The 21,145-nt window shown below is 46.4% G+C and overlaps 2 protein-coding genes across 2 annotated transcripts; one reads left to right on the forward strand and one right to left on the reverse strand.

Annotated features, from left to right (window-relative positions):
* The first annotated feature begins 590 nt into the window (after window positions 1-590).
* Window positions 591-19,206, forward strand: LOC109468054 (vascular endothelial growth factor C-like). Its single transcript, XM_019766275.1, has 6 exons — window positions 591-1,173; window positions 10,954-11,167; window positions 15,907-16,097; window positions 16,681-16,835; window positions 17,345-17,611; window positions 17,928-19,206. Exons 1-6 carry the CDS (start codon window positions 1,051-1,053, stop codon window positions 18,022-18,024), a joined length of 1,047 nt encoding a protein of 348 aa, XP_019621834.1. The 5' UTR covers window positions 591-1,050; the 3' UTR covers window positions 18,025-19,206.
* Window positions 19,207-20,435: 1,229 nt separating this feature from the next.
* On the reverse strand, window positions 20,436-21,145 carry LOC109467846 (suppressor of cytokine signaling 3-like). Its single transcript, XM_019765934.1, has one exon. The coding sequence runs from the start codon at window positions 20,994-20,996 to the stop codon at window positions 20,436-20,438; it is 561 nt and encodes a 186-aa protein (XP_019621493.1). The 5' UTR covers window positions 20,997-21,145.

The following is a 21,145-nucleotide window of genomic DNA, read 5'->3' on the forward strand; positions in this document are numbered from 1 at the left end:
CCCTGGCGGCCACCTTGCGAGTGTACTTTGGTCGACTTTCTCTAAGGCACGTCTCTCGCCGTGTGGACATACAACCACTTAAACCACTTGTCTCTGTTGAAGCTAAATAGACAAGAGATTTGCTGTTTATTTGCTGCACCGCGAAACGTGATCGAGAAAGGTTTTAGCCGACTGGATTGTTTCCGTGCAACAAGATTTAGAACAGCCTACCCTGCGGGACAAAAATGGCAGCAAGAGTCTCACTGCAACGGTATGCTGCAACATCCGACTTATCTAATGTTTGGGAAGAATTTCATCTCACTATATAACTCTTTGTGTCCTCTTATCTCCCTCAATAGCGCGCCAACACAGCTGTGTTATCAACGACGAAGGAAGGCATTGATAAGTAACTGGCGCGAGCTCCCCCGGCTTTTATTGCGACAGCGTTTGGCTGCGTTCCTGCCATTCCCGCTATAGTGTGCGGCTGCTGTAGGGGGTACATGCTTGCAGGGACCCTTGACTATCGCCGTTATTGAGGCACGCCAGGATTTCCGTGTGAGTTACGTCGTGTGTGCCATCCCCATCCATCAGGCTCCACTTGGCAGGAGTTCACGGGCTTCTGAACTCTGACCCCGTAATCCCGGCGTATTCCATATTATCGTCTGCACCGAAGGAAGGCTCACGCAGTCTCGGAGAATGTTGAAACGTCTGACGCGGCGGTGGCGGGTTTTCTGGGTTCTATCTCCTGTCTTCGCGCTGACAGAATTGCCAGCAGCGCGAGTTTCTATCAGCGGTGGACTTGTTCCCGGATTGATTCCCGGTTTGGCCTGAGATACAGTCGCGGTGGTTTCTCAGACGCGCTGTTATAAGTTGCCCGCCGTTTCGTGTGTGTGTGTGCACCGGTAGACAGGCAGCGGGCACTGCGGAGAAACGTTAGACTTTTGCCTGGGTCTTTCACAAGCCGTGAGACGTGACTTCCTCGGCTGCCAGCCAAGACTTGGCCGCCACGGGGACAAGAAACAACAACCCCGGAGCCAGCCGCGTCCTCGAACGGCGTAAAACGTTTTGTGTATGGCCTGTTTTTATGGCAAACTGAACCAGGTTCAACTGGGAGACTCTGCGATGTCGGTGTACTCATTGTTCGTCTTGGTGTCGCTGCTAGGAAAGCCCTTCGGCTACTCACACTTCGACACGGTAAGGGTACTGCCTGAGTGTTTGCTTTTCCCATCACCTGCTCTAGCCTCCACGATCCAATAATCCTTAAAGAGGCTTTGTGTCTCCTTGGATTACTTAAGACAACTAGAAGTGCCAATCTTTTTCCTCTCGTAAATTTATACTAACAATGAAAAAAGTTGGCAATGATTTGAACTGAAAGCCGAGAACGGCATCGGGTAAGTAACCCTTATAAATCATGTGCCTGTGCTATTTCACCGTACATGACGCAATAGTGCAGTGTAGGCTCTATAAATATGGCGGGAAACACGCATTAAGCGTTTTAACTTTGCAGCAATGTGCAGCACAGTAGTGAAATGATGTACTATACCAGCAAATTTGGAGCGCGCCAAATCTAGACTAGAAACATAAATTTTACTGAGGACAACGTCTTGCCCGGTAAAGAAAAACGGGTGCAGTCGACGAGTGTAACAGATCGCTAGCCAGGGCCCCTTTTCTAGGCTACTGTAACCGAAGCCTGAGCTCTGATGCCGTGATAGAAAGCACAGAGCTCCTACACGTGACAGCAAGGAAGCACCGTTTGTTCCACACGTCAGGATGTTTATAGGACGCCGCCGTCGTGTTTGAAAAAAACTGGCGGGTTAACATTGATAGCCTCCCCTACCCTAGAGGTCCTAGAGGCTAGGAATAGTAGGAGACGTGGCGTGCTCTCTTCTTGGATAATCGCCGCCACGGGGACTTATTATGTAATTCGCGGTAATCATTTCCCACTCGACCTTCGCTTGGCTCCAGGCGGCTGCTGCCAGACTATTCCCGCGGCGTACATCTCCTTACTTAAGGGCAGGATGTTTTGGTATATCGACAGTATGACACGCTAATAGGGATAATTAGTCTGCTTTTCTTTGCCATTGTGTGTGGTAATTGGAGAGACAGCAGCTAGTTAGGACCTAACTTTTAGTTTGAGTTTGAACCAGAGCCAGACGCCTCTTCAGTGTTGTTCGGCTGGTGGTGGGAGAGACACGGCGCCACAAGTGTCTTCTCTGCTTACCGTGTAGTAATGCGGCCTTGAGGTTAGCTAGCTACGCCAATTGTCTATGCTTTTAATACTTTCCTTATTTTCAAAGACAGTTCAAACTCTACACCTGGATAAATCACGGATATTATTTCCGGACGTTTTGAGTATCATTCTTCTTCAGCGCCACTTTTTTTAGTCAGAAGATAATCTCCGTAATTTATCCAGTAGAAGAGTTTGAATGTCTTTGAATATTGTTTACCTGAATGTCGAAGCTTTATCAACATTTCTTAATTTTCCTTCGTTCAATGCACTCGGTGCTTTTTGCTGCATCAATGATGAATTTGGCAAGTCCTACCAAGGATTTTAAACCTCCTTGGTCCTGGAAAATTCCTTCCTGTTGCAACGTTGTTAGTTGGCGTCAAAGTATAACCGACATAGAATTGACGTTTGAAGAGCAAAAACCGCGAGGTCATTAACTGTTGCATGTATCTACAGGGTCGTTGGTTGTATCGTTCCTAGACGGACTTTAAGTTACGCATGGCTTGCCCAACCTTTCGCAACTCTTTACAAAGTTTAAGTGTAGCTTGTCTTCACGTTGTCTTAAAGAAAAAGGGTTACTTGTTTGCCAGTGAATCTTGACGGTAAATGGTGTTGTGATGGGAGGGCCGTGTGATGCCAAAACACCAGACTAGTGCCAAATCACTACCCAGCGTAAACAGCAGCGAAGTGCGCTAACATTTACCGGCACGCTGTTGTTATACACGCCGCGCACGCCTGACATTTACTGACGACATGACACTGGAGCGACCGCATGGACCTGAAAAACATTCTCAACTTCTAAGCGTGCTTTGTTTGAAATAGACATCACCTACTTCAGATAACATGTTGGTTCGTAACAAAGAAGACCAATGGTCAACACGGTGAAAATTAAGGTGGCGTCTTCCACTGGCATGGTTGATATCTTTCATCACTATTTCGCGCCAAAATATTTTTGTCAACTTTGAGATTAGGGACAACGTCCTTCAATAACCGGCCAAGAAGACTGGCTTCACCACAATTTTTGTCTGAACCTGAGCATGGGGCATGTTGTCTGGAGTTGAACTGTTGGTGTACCACCATTTCTTTTTTTTCTAATGCCGGGTGTCAAGACGCTATGGAAGATTGATTGGCTATTCTGACATCCGAATAATCACGTTTTGACACGAGGGTAAAATTAGTTTCCAGGGAATCTTAAGGTGTTTACCGGCGGTGTTGTACTGACAGACTACACGGCGGACTGACGGGGAACATGTGTCAGAAATGTGGCACGACGCCCTGTCGAGAAAACCGTAAGTAGGAGGGGAGAGACTCCGTGTGGGTCAGTGCGCTGCCACTACGGTCGACACCCAGCCAAATTTGTCTAGGCATCGCGCATTGAACCGACACGGACAGAGCTTTGTTCGCACATTTACGCGTAATTTACGGTGTTTGGAGAGAAAGCACAATCCACCTTGAAGGAATTTTGTTTCTTGGCGTGGGAGAGTTCTTACAAGTTCGGGGTAGGGCGGGGACAGATGATGTTTCAAGAATGTTAAGGGGGGGGGATCAACACATTTTGGCACGCGTGCCTTACAGAAATCTGAAAGGGATTAAGCAATAATTCACTCTAATTGTTAAGGAAAAAACAATGCATACTGTAGGCAACTTGGTCGCTAGGCAACCGTATGATCCTCGTAATCCATCCTAAAGACGGATCAACGAATGTTGGAGGTTAGAATCAGATAAGGAGAGAAGTTATCGGTTTCTCCGGGCGGTTTAGCCCGAGTCTGTTGATGTAAAATGTCAGGCTGTGAGATCAGGTTGTCTGATGATGAAGAACTGATGACTGGGGCGTGCTCTTACCGTGACGACCTTGGCCTCAATATCCTGAGTTCTGTCCAACAAATTACACGCTGTTGCTATGAGAAAAATAGCTAACACGAAATTTCTCTTTTACTCCCAGTGTAACCTAGATAACATTAAGTTGCCCCATTTGATAAGCCTCTCCAGAGTTGGCTGGAAAGAGTAGAAATTGGCTACATAGACCGACGACATACCAGGGGAGTTGGACCGCTAAAGGCTCCAACTCTACAGTCTCTACTAGAATGAAATGTGGAAATTGGCCAAAAAATGGGTCGTTTTTTATTAGAGGTTTGTCCGGTGATTGGACTACAATGGATTGCATAATGTCATGATCCTATTGCCGATTTCAACTACCCACGGAGATTGTTGGAGTATACCAACTCTGAGAGGAAATGAAGTGTGTCGTAAGAGAGGAATGTCCCCTGTCTGAGACGGTCTGAATGGGAAAAGCTCTGGGTGAGACAGCAGATGTGTGTTCACACGGAGTTGCACGTTCGAACACCGAGACCTGCTGAGCCATAACCCCTCCCCTCCTGATCCGTACCTGACAGACACAGGGAGCTCGACTTGCCACCTCTTGTCTGGGGATCGACCGTTCGTATCAAGTTGGCTGGCTGTGTAACCTAACTGAAAACAGCAAACAAACTACCTGTATCTACGTACCAAGAGACCAGCTTTTAAAAGAATCCTTACAACCAGAGGGAGAGATCATAATATCTATTTTCCTGAAACCCTCGCGAAGTAATTCCTTCGGGATAGATGAGCCCTACGTTTTGCAGCAATAAATAAACTTGGGTCCCCCTAAAAATCTCGATTCGCTTAGCCTGGTAGACGGCCTCTCTAAACGGCTGTCTGAGCGTCTCATTCATCGCGCTCCGTTGTTTTTACTAGCCTCCACCAGGCTCCTCAGGCACGGTTCTGGATAGTCCACACGTGCCTGGGGCAAGTCTACGTTCTTGGATATGTGGAGACTACCCAGAATCGTGAGTGATCATGACCCTCGCCCATTCACGCATAGAACTAGATAGGCACAGTTCTAGGCACGACCACACTTGTGTAACGTGGTTGGATTCAGCATGCAGTAGTTCGAAAGTACTCCATAGCAGGTCAGGTCTGACTGGCTATGCTGCGCTTTTCCAGGCCTGGGCAGGTGGCGCGGGTCTCTGAGTACAGTGTAAACTGTCGATTGATTTACAGCAAAACTTTCACGGGGAAGCCAGGAATAGTCCAAATTTAAGGTCCGTGAAATCAGGTCCAGCGCTAAAAGCTTGCTGATGTTGTCTGAAAGCGTCTGGTAGCCAAAGGGATAAATCTTCCCGCGCAAACCTAAAGTTTTGTGTCGAAAGTCTGGGAAAGTTGGCAGAGGGGGAAAGTTGGAAGAAAGTCGACCTTTCTGCAAAGCGAAGGTTCAGATAAGTAACCACGTACCCTTTCTTGTTAAGTGGTTCTAGGATACACGTGCAGGGGAAAGTCACTGATGAAGGTCAACTCTCACTTTTCTACTCTAATGCCAAGGTCAATCGTTAAGACAACAAAAAGTGACAGGCGAACTGTATTCCAGATTATAGTGATCACAAAACCAACGGCGAAAGTTACACTGATCCAGCAAGCTTTCACTGTTCGCGTGACAGTAAAGAAAGACGCAGAGTACAGCAATGCACAGGCTTGAAGTACCAGGAAGTTTTCTTTCAGTGAGTACATTGTCCCACGATCACAAACCGAGGACAGTCTCGATATAGTCGTGCACGTGTCCTTCAAAATTTAGTTGTCTTGTAACAGAAAAGGCTGTCGGCTGTTGGTCTGTCACAGTCTGATTGAAGACACTGCGACATCAAAATCGTCCGACGACCACGCCATAGCCAATGGCATCTGGACGCAGGTGCCACGCCTGTACAAGGCTAACGTGTCACCACACCTTTGCGAAAGAGCATTGAGCATTCCGCGCTTTGTAACTCCCACTGCCCCCCCTCGGCGTGACTACACAATCGCATACTGCACGTGTTTGGTATTGTCCGCGGCCTCCATACCGCCGTGCCCTTCACCCAGAATGAGCCGCATGACGGGCAACAAGTCATGGTCATCTCCTCCGTTACCTCCTGATCACGCCTTGGCTCCTGTTCAAACCTCCGCACTTGTTTACTCTACCAGATACCGTAGCAGGACTCGAGATACCTTTTATTCTGGATACCTGGATTGGAACAGGTATACTGAGAATTTCACCAGACCAGTTTTACCTACGAGTACATCACTCAGAATTTAGAAAGTATGGATCACACTAAAGACTGTTCAGAAACCGTTGCCATTATTTCTTTTAAACTTCATATATGTCATCGTCACAGGTGACAGTTATAACACCTGCATTTGTATGTGAACCCAGTACATGGACCAGTGCAGGTTAGGTGCACGTAGACATCGAAAACCTGCACAGCCCCAAATTTTACATGCACTAACCTGCATATACCCAGTGCAGGTTAGGTGCAGGTATACATCAAAAATACATGCACAGCTCCAAATTTTACCTGCATGTGCAGGTGGTATTTCGAGCCCTGCATAGGCAGCCCATCTCAGATGGTCTTAATAGGTCTACATACGGGGACAAGTGAACAAGTGGACCTTCGAATCGGTGCAGAAGGTTATCACAGCAATCTTGGCCCAAGTGAAGACACTTTTGACCTTTTTCAGTTTACGATGTATGGTATGCGATAGCCCTGCTGTTAGTGTAATCTCGTAAACACAAAATTAAAAAAATTCTTTCCAGATGACCATGAACATGATTATGAAATATAGACGGTCATTTAAAATGATTAATTTGCAGGTGTAAATGGACTAATAAGACGTCAGTACAATGTATAACTATGTTAGACAGGTGCACATCTAGAACCGTGCCTACCTAGCTCTTTGCCTACATGGGTTAGGGTTAGAATCAGGCACGGTCCTGGATAGTCTCCGCGGATCCATGAACGTACGGTTCTGGATGGGCGTCGACTATCCAAAACCTTGCCTCGGCATGGTTCTGGATAAAGCACGGTTCTGGATACAACAGGTCCTGCCTGGGTATGTATGGAAGCGCCAGGGCCGTGTTGTCTACACAGACCCCTGACCTTCCTGGCACGGCTCCGCCCACCTGGCCTTGTATATGGCTGTCCGTGGCAGACCAACTGTCTGGGCGTGCTAAATATCTCTCGTTATTGACAAAACATTGTTCTAACAGGGACGGGCTATTGGTACAAACACTAAGTCCTTAACGGGCGTCTTTCCGGTTGAGCATGGTTTTGGGGCAACAGATCTGGACTCCCATGCCAATGGGCTTGTTCTTGCCGTATTCTACTCCAGGAAGGATAGCCTCCATTTTCATTTCAAGTCACAGATGCGAATTCAGATCAAGATTCACACTGTACTGTCTGTTAGTACGACGTCTCCTGCACCTGTCAGTCGAACTTCACCTGTTAGAACAGAAGGGGGGGGGGTACTTAGCCAGAAAATACGGCTAAGGTAGACTCTTAGCCTGGGTGCCCGACCGTTGTCAGGCTCTATTTATCTCATTTTCAGGGTCTAGCTGTGGGCTGGCCTGTGTACTATCCCCGAGAACAGTCTGGAAGCCAGACTAATCGACTCTCTCTAAATGTGACATGCATTATACGTGCGCTAAATAATGACCGAGTGCACGTAGTCATCAAGAATCCACCCATAGGTGGTTCAATGGCACCTTTGTCCAAAAGCTCTTTCACAAAAGATTATTTCATATAACGTTTCAAATCTAACAACAACGTTCACCGCCATGAGTGACTGATTGACAATGGATGTAGGTTTAAGAAGCGTCATTCATAAACATAGCTGGTCTACCTAGAACTGACAAGATCTAGAATCAAGATCTGTAATTCACGTTTCAAAATGATCTATAGACGTGTAATGTAATATTGGGTGTCCCTTTCAACGCTAAACCGCGGAGACCGGGATTTTCTCAGCAGAGCATGTGAGCGTTCGATTCCGCGTCATTGTTCCCAAATCCGCTTAACTACAAGCTGACAATGGACTTGAGAAAGGCAGGGCAGGAAAAACAGGATGTTGGCTCTAGGGCTAGTGAATAGAAAAAAAACGAGGAAGGGAAAGAACCAAGGAAAAGAACCTTCCAGCACGGGACTACCGTGATAACAAACATGTTGCCCTGGCATGTTATCTGTCTATTATATATTGGTCAATGTGTACTCTTTCAGCCGTTTCCGAAGCCTGATAGAGGCTAACATCCCACGCCAAATGCCAGTTTCAGTTCTCACAAAACGCAGCAATGTCGGGCCCTGCTTCTCGTCACCACCAGTGCCTCATCTCCCAAGTTTTAGATAAATATTTACATCTCGATGCACGCCTCCTCTCTGTGCCTGAGGCTGTACAGTTGGGAGGCCTGCGTGTGGGGGTCAGCTTACCACTACACAGGTGACTTTCACTTGTGAATGTTTTTTTTTATAACGGAAGAGCGAGCTCTGTAGTTTTGTTGATTTCTTATATGGTGCCTAAATCCTTACAGTTGGGAAGTCTATGTGTAGGATCAACTTTTCACTACAGAGCTGACTTTCACTTGCGAACGTTCGTTTTTTTTTTCTAAGACGAAAAGCGGACTCTGTACAATCCAAACTCTACTATTGGATAAATTACGATTATTTCCGGGCGATTCAAGTGACACTCCATCATTCTTCTTCAGTGTCACTAAAATGAACTGGCAGAAGTAGTCATCACGTATAATCTCCGTAATCAGGTAGATAGTCTCCGTAATTTCTCCAGTGGTAGATTTTGAATAGTCTTTGAATGTTGTTTACCTGGATGTCTAACATCCACTAGCGCAGACTCTGTAACTTTTGTGATTTCTGATATGGTTAAAAATGCATATAATTTTACCTGGAGTTATAGTAACACCTATAAGATAACTTTAGGTGAGAGATTGAAAACATACAGTCTGTATCAAAACAATTTCACAGCTGTGCGAACCTGTTATAAGTGCAGGTCTGTAATGTCAAGGTTCGTGTCAGGGCGGAGACTACAAAACAACGCTAAGAAATGGGCCGGCTGATTCTGTGCGACTTGCTGCCATCTCTCCGGTCGGCAGCACAGTTGATGTGCGCCACCCCTCCGCGCTGTCTCGTGCGAACATGTGGCTCTCATCTTCCCCAGCTACATAACAGTAGTCCGGACCAAGGCTGCTGACGTCTGCTACCTAACTACACCGCACAGCCTTCGTCCCGTACGGACGAAATCAGTCTTGGTCACAAACATCGCACGATGCGCCTAGCCTCCACAGGCTTCGGGAAGTGGCTGGAAAGAGTCGAAAGACACGCGTGCACGTATTTCTGATTGCATCTACCCTGCACTTGGCCATATACTGTGTTTATATACAATATATGTATGTGTATGTGGATTTCTATTTGCTGCATTGACTGTTATCACCTATATAGTATAAAAGAAATAGTGGCAATGGTTTCTGAACAGTTTTTAATATGATCATAAATTCTCAGTGTTACAGTGTTACAGTTAAAATTTGTCTGGTGCATGCGATTTTCAGTGTTACCTGCACCTGTCCAGTGTAGTACATGCAGATAATAAAAAAAGGATTTCGAGCCCTGAAGTTATAATGTATATCACCTCTTCAAACGTACACGTGGAAGCTATCCTCGTGCCCTGCGTCAGTCGCCGGCTCGGTTTGCTGAATTGAAACTATCCATTTCTCTGCCTTCTCACGCTCTAGAAATCGCACCCAACCAGCTGAAACTATGTATATTGAAACGGAATGTCCCTCGATGAAAGATGGGCTTCAAGTGCCTATAGCTATGTGTAGACCTCTGGGGCCCTCATGTGTCGTAATAAGGGTGAGTGGTAGTTAGACCTCAAGACCTTAGCGGACCACTTGGTGACGTGAGAGCCTCCACTTGACCGAACTCTTAGGTGCAGAAAGGAGCGGGATGGGGGCGCACCAGTTCCTGTACCATGTGCTCTGGTCAACAAAAGGTCTGTCTGAAATAGACGTTGCATCAAGGATTTCCATTATAATACTAGTCATAGGGAGAGAGCTAAAGGAGAGGTTGAACTCCAGTAAACTGCACAAAATGGACAGAACATGCCCTGATATGTCCTCCAGCGCAGAGTACGTTTAACATCAACATCCGATGAGCGACATGTTTAAAGCCAAAGGTCCCCGCCTGAAGGCAAAGCTGACCTGAACTCACCTCTCATAGCTGACCTTTCATCAGTCACTTGGGACTCGGTAATTGAGGAAGACGCTACTGGTTTTCTTTATCTTCCATCTCGGATGTTTGTTTTGACTGTGGCCCGTCCTTTGCCATTTGCTATTTTCCCTCGAAGTTTGAGACCTAGAAGGTATGGATGGGTTGTCATGAAACTTGGTAGGTGGGTGGGTCTTGATAAGACCTCGGAATGATTAGATTTTGGGCTCCCTAGCGCCTTGTTATGGTACTGCAGTGGGACTTCTGGTTTTGATATCTCGTGATCTGGATAAGCTCCAACTACGGTACTCAGAACAACCCTAGCGAGTTAAGGAATATGAAAATGTTTGTAATCAAGTACTGGTTACATCTCAAACAGTTATACTTTTCTACACATCCAATGCGCAAGTAGACGTATTGCTATATCAGCAACATATACCGAATAGCAGCTGTAAGAAATCTTGTCATGAAACTTGGTAGGTGGGTCTTGATGAGACCTCGGAATGTTCAGATTTTGGGTTCCCTAGCGGATTGTTATGGTACTGCAGTGGAACTGATTTTGATATTTCGTGATCTGGATAACCTCCATGTACGGTACGACCCAACATGTAAAAGAAATAGTAGATAGTAGTGGTAATAAAAAGAGAGAAAGAATAAATATGTTAACGAACATCTCCATTTTTGTCTTCCCCCCAGAGATCCAGGTTAGACAGATACCTGGCCGGAGTCGGCAGCACAGAGGACCTGCTCAGGCTGTACTACCCGGAGGACTGGCGGAAAATCATGTGCCACATGCGGGGCGGCGGGGAGCGCTACCAGTCCGACTACCAGTCCGACTACAGCGAGGACGGGTCCGGCATGGGGCGGTCCGCGGCGGCCGCCACCATGGACCTCATGGACATTGTGAATAGTGAGTATTGGGGCGATGTGTTGCACTTCGATTCAGCAACATAGCCTCCTTTGCAGGCTCCACGACAGGGGCTGTTTTTAGCTGCTTATACATACATGTGTATTGCATTTTTTGCCTCCCATGATTCTTGTAGCCTTTACCGGGCTTCAGAAGTGGTCGGAAACAGCAGAAATTGGCTAAATAGACAGGCAACCTGCCAGGGGAGTTCGTCCAAAATTCTGATGCAACATCGACACAACCAATGAAACTGTTGAAAATCCAGGTTTCGCGCACGCGCAGTACGGGTTGGTAATTGTGACCTTAATACTAGTATATTTATATATAAGAAACGCTTAGACAAATTTATGGATAATGGTTTCTTAAATAGACCCGTACAACCATTCGCGGGCAGTGCTGGAGAAGCTTATAAAGGAATCAGCAAATCCTCTTCAACGCGCATAAAAAGATACAAACCCTCTTCGTACAAACCCAACCTGCTAGGCTGATATGTAGACGACAAAATATCAGTTGGAGACAATTTACAACCAAGGGAATCATCATCAGATTCTCATCCAGAAACGTGACAAATACACCTTTCACTGAAGTCCATCTGAGAGAAAATCTATCAGCACCAAATCGGGTGATTATGTCACACATTTTTCGACGAATAGATTGAAACGAGGTTTCAACAGGGGAAGCTTAAGAAAACCACAGCCAGGCTACATTTCCTAGTAAAACACGTTGTCTAGCCAGCCTAGGAATAAAAAAGACACTCCGTTTGTTTTCTCTTTCGGGTGGTCCTTTTCCGCCTTATAGCACATTTCAGGTGAACCGTATTTTGAAGTTGTCTGGGTTTGGACCACTCGTCGTTCGCTGATGGATGTCTGGGCCTCCGCGGGTCACCGCGAGGTGTCTGCACATTCGTCGTGTGAGGCGTTCGCACGACAACTCGGGGGACCTGTCTCGTTTCACGAGGTAGGGGGCACGGCAAGAGCGGGTAACGGTCGCCAAAACAGGATTAGCAGTACAAAACCCGACTCCGCCGTGTCTGGGCACATCGCCCGGTCAGGCTGGGAGGATGACTGGGGCCTTGTTGCCTCAGTGTACAGTGGTTTTGGGTTTTGTTCTCGATATGTTTTTCTCTTTACTTGTGTGTCTGTTATTGATTATTTTTTATAGAGAGACAGGAAGTGAGGGGGAATGTTGTAACCGCAGACTGACAGGAAGGTCGTGTTGGAGGTCAAATGGTACAAAGATTACCTCATTTTCTGACTCCAGTTTCTTGTTGTCTTGCTGTCATATGGAAGGCGATGGATGCAGGCAGTATCAACGAGAAATTTACTGAACAAAGAATAAGACAAGAAATTGACAACAACTCTAAACACTTCACGGAATTGGGAAATCGTCTACTTCCTGTGAATAGTTGCGCGGGCCAGAGGGCGGACTTAAGGCTGGCACTAGTGCAGAGTCCACGTGTTCTTATTAGTTAGGCCGGATTATCTAAAAGCTTGAAGAGTGAGAACTGGACCACCACCAAACACTGCAAGAGGTTTTATCAACACGTGATTAGACAAGGGTGTTGTAGATAGTTGTAGACAGCACACGGGGGCATGCCCCTACTCTAGATCTTTTTCGAAGGGTGTGGTGGGTTCTTTAACATGCGTGGGGTGTGGCTTTCCCCAAACACGTGACCTCCATTTAACGTCCTATCCACCCATCCACGTAAGCCCGATAACGCCTAAAACATAGCCTCCTTTGCAGGCTTTCCGAGATCGGTTTTTTTGTGGGGGGGGGCGCTTATTACCAAATTGTACGATTTTCTAATCAAACGTAGATCTCACGCATTACAAGTAAAAGCTCCGGCCGCAAACCCTAGTATTAGCCTGGGTGCCATCCGATTTGTAATGGCAACCCCGAATTTTCAAAGCGGATGGCACCCAGGCAACCCTAGCATGTCATCACTGGAAAAATGACGATCCCAGAACGCCTGCAAAGGAGGCTAGCTACCTAAAACACGTCAAAAGGAAGCCGAAGCCTAACCCTGTGCTTACAGAGTGCCCTTGTCCCTGCAGAGGAAGCGGTTCTTCCGCGGCGCTTTCACGCCGAGACTGAGGTAGATGATGGGGATGAGCCCGGTATTACCTCACGGCTAATGAGGGCGATGTTAAAGCAGTGATTACAGTTGCCATGGCGACTGTGGAACGGCGTCGAGTTTTCTTCAACACTGCCGTAACACTGTACTTACAGTCAGCTTTCTGTGACCTTGGCCTAGAAGGCTGCGACTTGTTCCTTCTCATCAGGCCCGCACAAGGTATACTTGGCCCTCTATCATGAAGTTTTTCTGTGCTTTAAATGGCTAGATAGCTTCAATTCAAACAACGTTTTCAGTTAGATGTGCAAAGGTTAGGTGTAGCAGGTGGTTCAGTGTAATGTAGCCAGCTGCCACCGCGCCGCGTGCATACGAAGCTGGTGCGTTACGCCGAAGGGTGGTTATACCGGCTATACAGATACAGGTTTTTATGAGTATCGCACTATTTTACCGCAAACAACAAGAAGTAGAAGTCATAATAACGACGGTAAGCAGTCCTTTTGAGGTAACTCCATGGCCATCGTAGAGGACAGCGTAGGAGCCTTGATTCGATGTAATCAGGCCAAATCAACAAGGTTGTGTTTACCGTGTACACGAGTCGTTGTGCCAAGACACGGGCCGTTTCCTGATGTTATCTGGAGCTGCCCGCGGGCTTTAGCGCCGTGCCAACACCGCCGGTAACATGCAGGATAACATTACTATGCTGCATGTTTCTGACAGCCATTGTTGTTAACTCCAACACGAAGACGTAATCCAATAATTCTCTATCGCGTTCCATGCCAAGGTCTGGGCGACCGCGAACCGACAAAACTTCCCTTTTGGCAACCTGGGGCTGCGACCAGGAAAGACTAGACCAGGGTGTTATGTAGCCTCTACCGGACTCCAGAGGGGGTTGGGAAGAGTTGGAAGTGGCCAAATAGACAGATAACTTGCCAATAAAGTTGTTCGGCTAAAGGTAAAGGCTAGGAGAAGGCTAGTAAGTTCTGGTACAGTACCTAGGAAAGTCGCCAGGAGGTTCAAAATCGATCAATTTTTTGATAGGTCAAGACCTATCCACCTACCAAACGCTAACAAACACATAACCTTCTAATACAACCTTCTGAACCTAGATGCATTGCTGATCCATGCATCATACGGCAAGTGTAATGTTCATATGAAGATCTGCTGGGAGATTATACAACACGAGCTCGACAACAACTGTGTTGTCAGTTGGCCCTCCTCCCTGCTAGGAATGGCCTCACCGCTGCTCGACTGTCAGACTTCGCACGCATACCGTGTCGACAACTGTCGGTCGACTTCCGCTTATTCTGGGTAATGGCAATGAAGGTTAGACATCCGATAAATGAGATACACAAGGAAATTGCTACTAAAAGAACTGGATAGATTTTGAAAACGTCTGGTGGACGTTAACGTTAGAGTCTAAATCATGCTCACGTTTAGTTTTTACTATTTCCTTCCTGGTTCCAAGAAAGTATTCGCTGTGCAGCAAACAGGATGTGATGAGACTGCACACTTTAGTCTTCGATCGTGACTATATCGTATGATTTGCCCCTGTAACATAACATAACACACAGTACGAAACAGCATTGTTAACACCGATCACCTCAACAGACCTAGGTTGACAACAAGCCTAGCCTGGTCAGGTTTGGCGCACTTGTAGTTTAGCCTCTACCAGGCTTCGGAAGGTTCGAAAACCTGTATTCTTTAGCAGACCACCTCAGCTAGCTGGAATGTTATCTGTCTATTTGGCCAATTTCTACTCATTCCAGCCACTTCTAAATCCTGGTAGAGGCTACTTGTAGTTCTCGGTTGGTTGCTTGCTTTGTAAAACTATCCAATTTCAGCCTTCATGGCTAGAAGAAATGCGAATACGTTCTAAGATGCCAAAACAGCGGGGTTTCTTCCTCTAGTCTAGCTGTAGTCACGTCTGATGCCCCACTCCCAGTCTCTCCAGCTCTGTGTCGTTAAACCCAAAGTTCCGTGTACAAGCGGAGAGAGTGTGTGAAAAGGCGGGCGCTCTGCAGACCTCTGACACTTCATACTCACAAACGTGTCGTAAACAGGGACTGGAGAGCTCTGACTTGATTCCTGTAGTAACAAACAAGTTTCGCGGAGACGTGACCTCGCTTAAGCCGAGTTTTAAATATGGCCGACCGCGCCGGCAGATAGAAGGCCGGGCCCGGCCAACAATAACAGTATGTTTGAACTGTTTCCAAAACGCGGGATTATAGCAGAGGTCACCTGTAATTCCGTGGGATAGGGGAGAGGGCTTCCATCTGATACTTCACACATTGCGCACTGATGGCGGGCCGTCAGAAGGATAGCCTCTATCAGGCTTCCGAAGTGGCTGGAAGGACTAGACCAAATAGACAAACTTTTAGCTCCTTTAGCAGAAAAATTCCCCTGACATGAACGGTTTTGGATATGGTAGCTTTACCTTTTACGAGTTACTAGTACTATTTTCTCAAACGGTTTGCGTCTAGAGGTGAGTGGTGAGTTGGCGTAACGTGTGCGTGTTTCCGTTAAATTGCTTTGCCTTTGGAAGATGCATTTCTCAAACGGCAATGTCTTACTCTTAATTTAATGAGTTGACATATTCGTGTTCTGTTATATAGTGAGGAAGACGTGATAGTGACCTTGACCCAGTTAACGAATTGCGCCTTGTTTTAAGAGGTCGATGAGGAGTGGGAGAAGGCGTTCTGTAAGCCCCGAGAGACGGCCGTGGACGCCGCCACGGAGCTGCAGGCACCCACCGACGTCACGTACCGTCCCAGCTGCGTGTCGGTGTTCCGCTGCGGGGGCTGCTGCAACGACGAGAGATACGAGTGCATCGCCTCGGAGAAGAACATGGTCTCCAAAACGGTGAGGAACGCTTGCCCACCCCTGCATTGTAACCATGTACATTATGCCCCTATGATGTAATTCAATCGGGTGTTACTCAATGACCATAGAAAGCAGATGTCACAAAAACCCAAAACACTTACCAGAAGTTGTCTCTTTAAGAGTTTTCTCTAACGTATACTATAAAGATGCATATCAGGAGCTTTTCCCATGAAAAGCAATTTATCCAAAAACACCAACGTAAATCATTTGTATGAAGCCAGTTTGAAACGTAATTTCCAACTCAATGAATTGGACTTACCCAAATTGTTTGACTGGATAACTCCAGTCTTTATCAAAGGATGAGCAATTCTGCCACTTTTGAGACGTCACGTTATGCAGGTGACACACGTGACTTGGTGGGCATCATGGGTTGTAGTAAGTTTGTGGCGACCCCCGTCTCTGCTGAGGGGTGGTTGCAATGCCCTGATGTAGATGACCAGGTGCAAAGAAGTCTGGATTCGTGTCCAAGATTTTTAATTTTCCCAACGAGACCGAGTGTCTAGGCAATTATTTATATATGTGTTCTGAAACTTCACTAAATTTTTATGCCTCTTTATTTCAGATATTTGAAGTGGGCCTGCGCGGCCCGTACCCGGTGACGAGGCCGTTTGAGAACCACACCCGGTGCGAGTGTCGCGCCAAGCTGGGCGCCAGGACATCCTTCCTCTACCAGCGGATGAACTACAAGAGAGCCGTGTCACCGCATATAAACACCAGGTAAAGGCGAAGTACAGTGGCGGACAGGTACAAGTTTCTGCATGCCCATTTTATAGCTACCAGACATAGTCTGCAACGTCTAGCGTGTCAGGTGTTTCTCGCAACTAAAGCAGGGGTGTCTTTTGCAGGTAAAGCATACATAGGCTATTGCTAGTAGCTAAAGCAAGTATGTCGCGCAGCTTAAGTTAGGGTGTGGAAACTTGTACCTATCGGCCACCTTAAAAAAGCTATGAAACTGTAGCCTCCACCAGACCTTCCTATTAAAGGATAGTAAGATTCGGCAACAATATAGGATCAGTAATATATAATTGGCCCAGGGATCGGGATACAGATAAAAGCTCACGCAGGTTTGAAAATTAACGTATGGTTCGTTCTAACTAGCTCAATTAATAGAACTGTATAATTATATAATGCATGACGGCTGAGCTGGCTTGGATATCAATAAAGTGAAGAAACTAAAAAGGCATACGGTCTAGTTGAACCTAACGATGTAACAACCGCCCTTACAGATGTTACGCACCCAACAAAACATGCGGACCGTACGAAAAATGGGACGACAGAGACTGCGCATGCGTGCGCGCCGTCACCATCATAGATGACGACGACCACTGCGGACCGCTGAAGGAGTGGAGGGAGGACGAGTGCGCATGCGTGTGCAAGAGGCCGTGCCCCCAGCGGTTTATAGAGGACCTGCAGACGTGTGAGTGCAGATGCCCGCCGTACTACCAGACACGGTGTCAGAAAAAAGGACAGAAACTACACTGGGGCACATGCAAGTACGTGTTGGTTCGTAATCTCCAAGTAGATGTGTATAACTTTCTTTTTCTATTCCAACATTGAACACAAGACATGTTGACGCAGTATAACTTTGCTAGCCTGGTTACCAAATAAACCTATTCTAGCTGACAAGTCTCTTTCGACCTCTCTGCAAATATAGGAGAGGACGAAAGATACTCGGCAGCTAAAGAATAGGTTTGGTAACCAGGCTAACACTGACCCTTGTGTAATCCATGTAGAACCTGCCTACTGGAATGCCGTTATCTGGTGCTTGGTGTGAAGTCCCTGACGCGTGTTTCTCACGTTCTGTTCCAGGTGTGTCCCGAAGGACTGTCATTACGTCATGGCGTGTCCAGCGGGCACTGTGTACAGCACGGACGTCTGCGCATGCGTCATGCTTGCGGGCGGATGATTTGACTGGAGAGAGACAGACCCTAAAAACAAAACAGAAACTTTTGACCGATCGAGAACACCTCACCGTGGTTCGATGCCTTAGAAATCTGTCATGTTGTTGAAAGACAATCTTTATATTTGCCTTCCAATGCAATAGATATAGGTACACGTATTAGGAAAATGGTTCATCCATGGCCATATGTGACAACTACATATGTTCAAGAAAAGTAGCCCCGAGGACACAGCAACGTTTTAAGTTGCGATGTGCTTTATATTAGGAAAGGTCATGGGACGTTGGACGAACCCCTTGGCACCGATTTTCGCTAGCCTGTGTATCTCCTGCAATCCGCTAAGGGTCCTCACTGAACAATACCATCGCTGAAAAGAGCGGTACACTCCTTGGCGAACTTCACGGCAAGTTTCCGTCATTGTAATCCTTGATATGATGAAGGAAATATGTAATTTCTGAACCCTGTGGAATACTTTGAGTGTAACTGAGTGTCTTCCATAGCTGGAGATAATAATGGATACTGCAGGTAATGCAGGTGTACATAAGCAATTCATATCTGGTTGAAACTAGTACTTTTCTTGTGGGTGTCAACTTGCAGTGCATACAATCAACCATACTACGTTGTGACAGCTTAGCTCGAAGCTCCGTTGCTTTTATATCCACAAGAAATGCATTTAGTACATGTGTTCGAAAAAAAGACAATCTACCGTTGTTTTCACCCACATGTTAGTTCATAGCCTGAAACCCGGTCTTGTTAGCTATAGCCTAAGTCGGCTGCCAAAAACCCGACAACAATTTTTGGGAGCGGGCATAGAGCTATATATATTGTAACAAGCTATGCTGGATTTCAGGCTAGTTACTTCATTTGCACCTCTGCTCTGTGTACCGATTCCACTTATCAGAGGGTATTTTAGATTATTACGTAGTGTAATATTGCTGTAAAGAAAAGTTATGTCTATGACTGAGGACATATTTAATTGTGTAATATGTTACGCTTTATCTTGCTGTATAGTGTAAGGAATTTAATGTGCATTTTTATTGAAGTAAGTTCGGCTTGAGTCGGACTATTATCGAGCAAAGGGCGGAAGTTGAAAAGAAAAACTTACTTATTTTCTTGAAAGTGCATCGTATTGTGAATATTTTTATCCACAATTTTGGTTTGTCAAAGATCTGTCAGTATAAAAATATTGAGTTTGTCGACTTTCGCGTTTTTTATGTGTCCAAATCGATGTCTCGCTCTTCATTACAACACATATGCAACATATTATCCCGAGAGGAAACAATAATAGTTTTAAAAGGAAGATTTCGGAGACGCGTGGGTAACCATGCATGTTTAATTCAAACTTATAAATCAGCGCTAAGTACACACAGACACCGGATCTCAATTAGATCAACTTATTAGCTCAAATAATAAGAACAAAAGAAAGGACAGTCTCGCCAACATGGCCAAGGAAAAGCATGAAAATAACAAGGTGTCATATGCAATGGTTTATATATAAGGCCCGTACGGTCTTATCAAAATGGTGAGTTTCACAAACAAAGCCAATTACTCTTCAACCCATTTAAATATACACACCTTTTGACAAACTACCCTGTTTCGAACCATTAGATTGCTCTTCAACGCATTTGGGGGCACGCATCACAAACAAAACATGAACTCCGTACGAATTCCACAACATCCCGTATCAAATTGAAATACTAGTAATTGAAACAAAGCTTTGTTCCTGTATTTAGACAAAATGCCTGGATCTAACGTTACATGTGTTCGTGCGGGTCCCGCCAAATTTGTATTCATGAGTTCTGGGAACGTTCTTGTTCACCTGAGCGTACCAGGGTGGAGCGTACAGTAGTTGTCAGAACTGTGAAGGTCAGGCGATACTTCACACAAAGCCTGGATTATAGTCTACCTCACACGGCTTCGGAAATCTGTAATTTTCTAATACCTACATAATTTGCTTTAATTTACTTTCCCTCATACATGCAGCGAGTGCAGCTAGCTGGCACACTTCTTATATTGTATATATAGTGTACTGTACAGTCCACAGGGATGATTCATTATCATGCATGGCACTTTGGCACGCAGGTAACAAAAGGTAGTTCTATTCAGATTGCCGTTAACAGGGGCACCTACAAACCCACCAAAACACGTTCAAAACAAGCCGGACCCTAGCGCAGAAGCATCATTTTTAGATGTGTCCATCTAGTGTGGAGGTTGCAGATGTCTGTTTGTGGTAAAGCGGGCGGTAAATAAAGCCGTTCAGTTGCGTTACAACGTAACTGAACGTTACAACTTTCACAACACAATATTGCACACCCACCACACATTTGCTTGGAGATTGCCACCGTTTCCCCTATTTCACATATCATCATGCAGGGTGACAAATAGTATACAGAGATAGACTGTACAAAATCAGGCGTACTTAATGCCTGTAGGGGTAAGCCATCAGATAGGCTTTGAGATCCTCGGGTAGAGGCAAATCGCCCAGCCGGCCTTCCCGAGCGTGTGCATGGATCGCCCGACGACACAGGTGCTTCAGATCGCAGACTTTGCACTCCAGGGGCCGTGAGAGTTTGATCGGGAACCGTGTTCCGCAGGGCTCCACCCAGCAGTGTTTTGTCGAGTCCCGGGAAGAACACTGCCGTATGTAGAAGTCCAGGAGCTTCACCACGCAGTCGAACCGCGGACTGTCGCGCGGGTTTTCCACGGAGTCCAGACCGAACGTCCCGTCTTCTGAGTACACGATCCGAGCGCTGGCGACGCGGCGCGCTGTTTTGAGACTTACGCTAAACAGGTGTCCGGGGTCCGCGCTATCTCTCACCAGGAACGTTCCTTCCTCGGTACTGTCCAGAAGAGCTGCAGCTTCTTGCCTCCCAACGGACGCCCAGTACCATCCACTCACCTCCAACGCGCTCAGGGTTCCTGTTAGTATATCGATGTCCGAGTTTCTCGTTCTCAATTCCCCGGTTCCTCCCTCAGCCATTGCCGAAGTGTCCGCTTCACGGTGTTGGGGTCGTTTCCCCTGTAATAAGCAGCTGTATTACGTGATTTGTAGCTATTATGACAACTCTCCCAACAGCATTGTCTTTAGCAGATCAGCTACCATGTAGACCCTAACGGCGATTATGCATT

Source organism: Branchiostoma belcheri, unplaced genomic scaffold (genome assembly GCF_001625305.1).
Source record: "Branchiostoma belcheri isolate BF01 breed outbred unplaced genomic scaffold, Haploidv18h27 scaffold19, whole genome shotgun sequence".
In the NCBI taxonomy this organism is placed as follows: domain Eukaryota; kingdom Metazoa; phylum Chordata; class Leptocardii; order Amphioxiformes; family Branchiostomatidae; genus Branchiostoma; species Branchiostoma belcheri.

Bases quoted from the DNA above. Each gene is read 5' to 3' on its own strand.
- LOC109468054 (XM_019766275.1), top strand. From the start codon at position 1,051: ATGGCCTGTTTTTATGGCAAACTGAACCAGGTTCAACTGGGAGACTCT. The intron at 16,098-16,680 runs GTGAGGAACGCT...TCTTTATTTCAG, and splicing joins AGAACATGGTCTCCAAAACG to ATATTTGAAGTGGGCCTGCG. The intron at 16,836-17,344 runs GTAAAGGCGAAG...CCGCCCTTACAG, and splicing joins TCACCGCATATAAACACCAG to ATGTTACGCACCCAACAAAA.
- LOC109467846 (XM_019765934.1), bottom strand. From the start codon at position 20,996: ATGGCTGAGGGAGGAACCGGGGAATTGAGAACGAGAAACTCGGACATC.